General features: G+C 32.1%; 1 protein-coding gene across 1 annotated transcript; it reads right to left on the bottom strand.

Annotated features, from left to right (window-relative positions):
* Positions 1–4,192: 4,192 nt before the first annotated feature.
* LOC110654680 (transcription factor bHLH71) lies at positions 4,193–6,616 on the bottom strand. The gene is made up of 3 exons (XM_021810751.2): positions 5,762–6,616; positions 4,930–5,352; positions 4,193–4,430 (listed from the first exon to the last, which is right to left on the bottom strand). The coding sequence occupies exons 1-3, from the start codon at positions 6,152–6,154 to the stop codon at positions 4,335–4,337; spliced, it is 912 nt and encodes a 303-aa protein (XP_021666443.2). The 5' UTR covers positions 6,155–6,616; the 3' UTR covers positions 4,193–4,334.
* Between the last annotated feature and the right edge of the window lie 763 nt (positions 6,617–7,379).

Consider the following 7,379-nt stretch of genomic DNA (forward strand, 5'->3'; position numbering starts at 1 on the left):
AGCCCCATAGTATAGAAGTGCAAAAGGAAGTTGGAAAGGTCAAGAGACTGAGTATTATTGCTGATACAAAGTACATGGGTCGTGTAAGCCAAACCCCAGACCCATGTAACCTTCTGTCAGAAGAAAGCCAGATAGCCAATGGAGAAACAAAAGTACACGGGTCGTGCAATTAGACCAATGTTATCTACAGGGACCCATGTAAGTCTCTACCGGGCACAAGCTTGAAGAACTTTCTGGGAACAATAGTACACGGCCCATGTAACCAGGCCCTTGTAGTTGGTGCAGACTCGTGTAACTCTCTATGCCAATGTAAGACTCCGAAGTTCCACTCCAGCAAGTTACATGCCTCAGGGCCGTGTAGTGACACACGAGCCGTGTACTATGCGGCAGCCAATTTTATAACTCGAATTCCCGCTCTTATTTTCTGATTCAAATGAGACTCCTAAAGCCTTTTGGACTCAAAATGACCTAACCCTAAAGCAACCATTATAAATAAAAGAGAAAACATTAGAAAAAGGGGGCTCCATTTTATCTTTTGACAGCACTTTGGAGGAGTTTTGAAGGAGAGAAATCCACACTCTGCACTCTATCCAGCCATCTCAAGGAGAGAAACATCAGTACCAAAAGGAGTTTTCCAGCTAAAGCTCCATAAGATCAAAGCTGCAAACTCTCTTCAGTTCCTTCATTTCATCTCCCTAGACAGATTTTTATTGTTTTATTTCTTTTACATGATTTTCTTTTTACTGTTTTTACCTTTTATCATGATGTTTGCTGAACTCACCATGAGTGAGTAGTTTTCTTATTCTGGATTTGGGAGAGTAATGCTTATAATTATTATTATAGATAAACACTAAATTGTAATTATTGGATTTGAGATTCGTTCCTTGATTTAATTTCTTGTGATTTTAATGCATGCTATGTGCTATTACCCACTTAGCCATTATTGTAGATGTTAATTGAAGGACTGAAAGGTGAAGATTAATATTAGAAAATCAAGATCTTGAACCTAGGAATTCTGACCTAGACATAGGTTGATACCTTTGTGAAACTTCAAAATTGATCAAAGATCTTAAAGGATTTTAATTAATTTGATCACCTCGAAAGTAGGGTTTGAGTTAATTAGAATACACCCTAGGTGCTTTGAGAGAGGATTTAGGATAACTTAGGACTAATTTCCCTTGAGGAAAATGATCTTTAATTCAGTAAATAAATGAGATAACTCCTTAGTAAGATTCAAGTGTGAAATCTTAATTCCATAATTGTTTCAAATAAATCATTTCATTTTAAGTTTACCATTCTAGTGTTTAAGGTTAACAAACTTCATTCCTTAAGTATTCGATAGCCTAGATAGTCAAAATTATTGTGTAAATTGGTACTTGCTAATCAAATTCCTCATGGAAACTATACTCTACTCATCACTTTATTACTTGTTAGCGATCCGTGCACTTGCGGGGTTGTAAAACCAGCGAAACAATGTCTAAGCTTTCCACAATAGGTACAAAATCTATTATCTCCACTAGAAGAAGAAAATAGTTTTGGTATACCAATAAATGTCTTGCAAGCATAAAATAGTTTAGCACCAAAGTTTGACATGTCAAATCAAATAGACCTGTTCATAAAGGCTTTTGGTTCACTAGCCACAATTGGAATTAATTGCCTTTCTTGTTGCACAGCTAGAGAAAAAACTTTATTGATGGAGGGAAAAGGATTAAGAAGCATGATTTGTGATTTAATAGTAGAATACTAATCATTTAGGCTTTTAAGAAACCTAATTACATAGTCATTATCATGATACTCCTATTCTTGAAAAAAGAAAAAAGAAAAAAGCTCCATAAGAACACGGATTTTCATATGAACAGGAGGGAATTAGGCTAAAATTCAATAATTCATCAAAAAGAACTTTCAATTCAATGAAGCAATTTGTTATAGATTTATCACCTTGTTTAATAGAGTAAATATTCTCCTACAAATATGAAATTCGCAAAATATTTCCCAGAGAAAACCTCTCATTTAGATCTTTCCAAATATCTATTGCCTTGTAAATCTTGATAAAACTATGTATAATAGATGGAGAGATAAAGAAAGAGAGTCAATCAACCATGAAAGAACCAGTGTATTGCATCTTTCCCAAGCAGAATAGAAAGGATCTGTAGTTGCAGGAACTTCATAAGAATGATCAATAAACTTCAACTTGTTTTTTGACAAGAGAGCTATTCGCATTGTCCTAGACCATGAGTGATAATTGGGACCTGCAAGTATAGGAGACACCAAAACCAATATAGGATTTTGATTTGGATGCAAATAATACGGGTTAGAAAGATTCTGTGTTGGATCATTGATCTGATAAAAAAAAAAAAGAAAAAAAAAGAAAAAAAGAGGATCTTAGCTTCACTAAAACACGAAAGGAAGAGCTCAACTTCACAAAACCAAAAATAACTGCTCTGGGAAAAGAATTTTATTAAAGTAGAATGAATTTACAAAATAAGCTGACCTTAATAGCTTAAATATAAATACAAAAACAAAGTAACTACTGATAACTAACTATTACACGCGCACCGTAGCAAATTAATAGCTTCTTCAGCTGATTCAACAAATTTTGGCGCCTTTCCAAATTTATGTAATATTAATTATATTTGATTTTTGTTTTAATTTTTTATTTTATACATTTTGAGTAGTTTATATAATTATAACTTATAAAATTGTAAAATTGTGCCACTAGTCAACTAGCAATTTTAATAATAATAATTTGCCCTTAATATTTATAGTATATATGATATTTTTTATGATAAATAAAATAAAATCATACGTACAATATATTATAAAGTGTAAACTACTTTTTGTCCCTGTGTTAGGCCATGATTAACATTTGGATTTCGACATTTTATAAAATAGTTGAAAGCGTCTCCAAGTTTTATTTTCCTCATATGCTTTCATTATTCAGTTCACTTCTGTCAATTTAATTGGGTAAATTATATATATATATATATATATATATATATATATATATATATATATATATATATATATATAACCTTAATTTAGAAGTATATAATAATAAGATATCTAAACTTTAATTTGTAATGCAAAACTCTCTCTGATTTTTAATTTAAATAATATAAAACATCACTGTGATGTTTAGTAGTCAATTTCTAATTTTTTTTTTACATATGTGATATTTGTCAGATTATAAATTATATTTTCTTTATGTTAATTTGATGTATCATGCAAAAAAATTAATTATGTTCTCTATGTACCTGTTGCTAGCCCCAAACGAATCAAAATGCATATAGATCGACACTTTAGTAATCCAAAATCTATTTACAGAAAACTATCAATTCATGAAAACATAATTTTTCAATTTGATAAATATCACGTTAATATAAATAACCTATAAACCACCTATTGAACGTCACAATGGGATTTTATGATATTTATATTAAATATCATAGATTTTATATTACAAATTAAAGTTTATATACCTTAGAGTTACATATCCTTAAGTTGAGGTAATATCTATATAATTTACCCCAATTTAATCATTTATCAAGGATAAAAAGATAGTTAATGGCATATATAAGAGTTAATTTTATTAAAAATTAGAGAATAAAGTGTTCATAATGATAATAAAAATATAGGGATTTTTTTTTTCTTTATTTTCTAAAATATAGATACCCAAGTGTTAATTATGACATAACTTACAAATAAAAAAGTAGTTTATTCTAATATAAAATAAAACTTTTATACTATTAAAATTTTAGTTTGGCCCTCAAACTACGATTAGTATATAATTTTTAACCCAATTATAATTAATGTTTCATTTATTTCATGAAAAGTAATTTTTATATAAAAAATATTTTTCATGAAAATTATTTTTAAAATATTTTTTTTTAAAAAGAGGTTTTTTTAAAATATTTTTTTAAAAAATATTTTCTACAAAAACAAACTACCCTAAAAGTTAAACCTTCTGATTAAAGTGATTTTCTCTCAGATTTAGAATAGCCAATTAATTGTACGAAGGAGGCTTTTAAGCTGTAAGATTCCAGATTTGAAATGAAAAGGGTTTGAAATAGGGAGTAAGGTACTCTACATAAATATAGACTAAAGCCTTTTACCGTCCTATTTTTCTGTTGGAAAAACCAAGCTTCTAGTTCCCACCCTTATAAACAAGTCCACAACTTAAGTCCAGGAGGAATTACCAAACACAGCTCATGTGTATTCTGTGGCTGCACAAAAGAACATCATAAACTTCATTGCAACAGACAAATTAACAAGTCGGTGCTACTCTGGTGATTTTTCCGCAAACCAAAGGGCATTTTGGGCAGCTAATGGCCTTATCAAAATAGAGTAGTTTCTTCCTCAATTTTTCTAAGCATGTGGTGTACTGCTCCTGCTATGTCATCCACAGAAGTGAGTTGGCATTCTTCTTCAAGCTGCATTTAGAAAGTTCAAAATTTTGTTAAAAACTTCATCATTTTCTCAAATTATGAGCAAAATCATTTAAATTTCTAAACATAGAAAGCATCAAAAGTACTAGAGACCAACTTCACCCTAGCCCATTCTTCCCCATATGATAATAATTGAACACCATTATAAATTTAATTCAACATACAATATCCCATATTTTTGGATTATTATAAAAGTTTATGCCTTATTCATGCAATATATTTAATAAATGACGTAATTAAGCTGTATAACTGACGTATAAACCTACTCTTGGATTCTCGCTCAGAAGCTTGAAATTTAAGAACAAGTGGGTATTCAACAACTACTTTTTAAAATAGAAGATAAAATTTCTTTAGAATTATAATAATATTGATAGAGACAACAGCTAGTGGCCCAAAGAATTTATAGGATTGATGTTATCCTAATAATGTTTAGGTCCAAAAAGAAAAGTTGCACAATACAAAGAGAACATATATACAGACGTACCTTGGCACTGATTGAATAGAGAACCAATGGGTCCATAGTAGTCACATTGATGTGAAGAATGGTAAGGTAAAGTGTTTGAAATCCAGTAACAAACTTGAAGAGCTGTCTTGGCCTTTTTCTTGAGAGAATCCGAAGATTTGCATGGGTTTCTATCAAAGTGACCTCAATATCAGCTATTGATGCTTTAGCCTTGGATGTATACTTGTTAGGCATTTGAGAGCAAGTGTACTGAGGATACACAAAAAATTGTGCAAAAGGGGGTGGAAACTGGGATTTAGAGGTTCCAGTGCTAATGCTGGTATCTTCACTGGGTCCTTTCAACCCATGTAGTAGTTGGACCTTTTGAGCTTCAAGGGAATGCAAGAGGTGCTCTAACTCCTTGACAAACTCTACGGCACCACCTACTATGGAGGCCTGGTCGCCCTACAATTGAAGAAGTATGTGTTAAGAATATTCAATCAGAGCTTAATCCATATAAACAAATAAAACCATGAATGCATGCCGAGGAAAAATATGATTTGAAGACTAATTCTTGCCGAAATGTAGTTAACTTTTTTCTTTTCATGAACAAATTATGTGCTTGTTTCGGAATATCAGTTGAATATGATAATATAAGATTATGGCAACCATTATAAGCTTGTGTTTTAGTTTCAAACAAGTCCTATAATCTTGCAATGAAGGGTATATATTAATATCTAAATTGGAATGCCTAGTGCCCATTATAGGGGTTATCAAATTCCTACTAGAAAGTATAAGAGCTGCCAAAATTGCATGGTAGAAAATTTTTCATGAAAATACATTAATGTAGTGAGATAAGTAAAGAAAAACAAACCCTTTGAACATAAGATTCAGGCATGAGAGATCTCAAAACGGCCAGATATTCATTCATCTGTTTTCGCCTATTCCTCTCAACAGCAATGTGTGTCATTCTTTGAGTCTCAGCTTCTTCTTTGTTCTTGCATACTCTTGGCTTTCTTCTTCTTTTCTTTCTTCCCTGCACAGCCAAATTCTGCTTCCAGTCGACAGATTCAGGTTCCCTTGAGCGCCTTTGTCGAGTCATTAGTGAACAGCTGCTCAGAGCTCTACCATGGTCCTGAGATCTCGAACTGCTTTCCCACAAGAGACTTGTCTCTAAAGAGTCCTGGCTACCATAAGGAGTTGCCGAAATGGTGTCATAGATAATAAAATTCAAGAAATCATTGGAAGATAGTGCTTCTAGGGTCATTTTTCTTTGAAGTGTTATCTAAACTATAACTTTAGCTCCAAATGAAACTTGAACAACCCAATATTTTAGACAATTGCATTTTAATAATTCAATCTATCACTTATATAGCAAACTCATTTCTCTAGAACTTGAGAGAGAGAGAGAAAGAGAGAAAGAAGTAGGGAGGGAGGGTTAAAATGTTACAAAGGTAAATATAGAGAGAGAAGGATACGGTGCACGTGAGAGGGGCAGAAAAGGTGAGCTTTTCTGCTTACAAAAAGTGAGGGAAAAAGAAAGACTCTCTCTCTCTCTCTCCCTCTCTCATATCCTTGTTTGGGTTTCCTTCCCGATTTCACAGATGCTGTCAACGATGGCACAGTTTCCGCAATGGAGAGGCAGAGAGGTGAGGTGAGGTGGGGGACCCAAATCTATATAGAAACATGAATACAAACAACACAAGCAGCTGTGTAAAAGCAACTCGTCACATTCAAATCTGCGTTGGTCTTTGCAGCAAATGACTGGCTCACGTACCCTAGATTCTTATGTTCATGATTTAGATGTAGGGCAGGGTTTTTTCACATTTATTTGACAACCCATCCCACACCATGTATTTTAATGTTTGTCTTCTGTAGATGTTGGTTATTGTTGTTATCTGAGCCGTTCATCATGTGACGGGCCCTATCCAGTGGTGGATACTGGATACCTTTAGAGATGACACAAGTACACCATATAACTATTGTGAATTTAACTAATAATTTAATAAGAAACAAAAAAAATTGAAATTTTAATTTTTTATAGCATATCATTTAAACGATTAAAGTATAAAACATCATAACTAAAATAAAATTATATTAAATTATTATTTTTTAAAATTTATTAACTATAAAATGAAATTTTTAGATTGGATTTTTTTTTTCATAAGCAATTCAAATTTTATTAAAATCAAACTAGGAAAAACTTAGCATGACAGATTCAACTAAACCCATACCAACACGTTTTCCCCAAAAAAACACCCAATCTAAAATCGGGCATGTCAGGTGAAAAAACCGCGGAAGGAATACAACAAAAGTAAAAACCAAACTATCATACAATGACCAAGATCCTATTGCAACACAAAAACAAATGCAGGAACCTTTTGATCAAAGACTAAAACAAGATACAAACAGCACCAAGAGTTAACACGGATAAATCCACCCTAGTAGCAACCGTTCTAGAAACAGAGCAATTAAGCCAAAGTTGAAGAACA

This window comes from Hevea brasiliensis, chromosome 15 (genome assembly GCF_030052815.1).
Source record: "Hevea brasiliensis isolate MT/VB/25A 57/8 chromosome 15, ASM3005281v1, whole genome shotgun sequence".
NCBI classification, from domain to species: Eukaryota; Viridiplantae; Streptophyta; class Magnoliopsida; order Malpighiales; family Euphorbiaceae; genus Hevea; species Hevea brasiliensis.

Excerpts from the sequence above, each read along its gene's own strand:
- LOC110654680 (XM_021810751.2), bottom strand. The coding sequence starts at position 6,154 with ATGACCCTAGAAGCACTATCTTCCAATGATTTCTTGAATTTTATTATC. Across the intron at positions 5,353-5,761 it reads CTGAATCTTATGTTCAAAGG|GGCGACCAGGCCTCCATAGT; the intron begins GTTTGTTTTTCT and ends CTTCAATTGTAG. Across the intron at positions 4,431-4,929 it reads TCTATTCAATCAGTGCCAAG|CTTGAAGAAGAATGCCAACT; the intron begins GTACGTCTGTAT and ends TTCTAAATGCAG.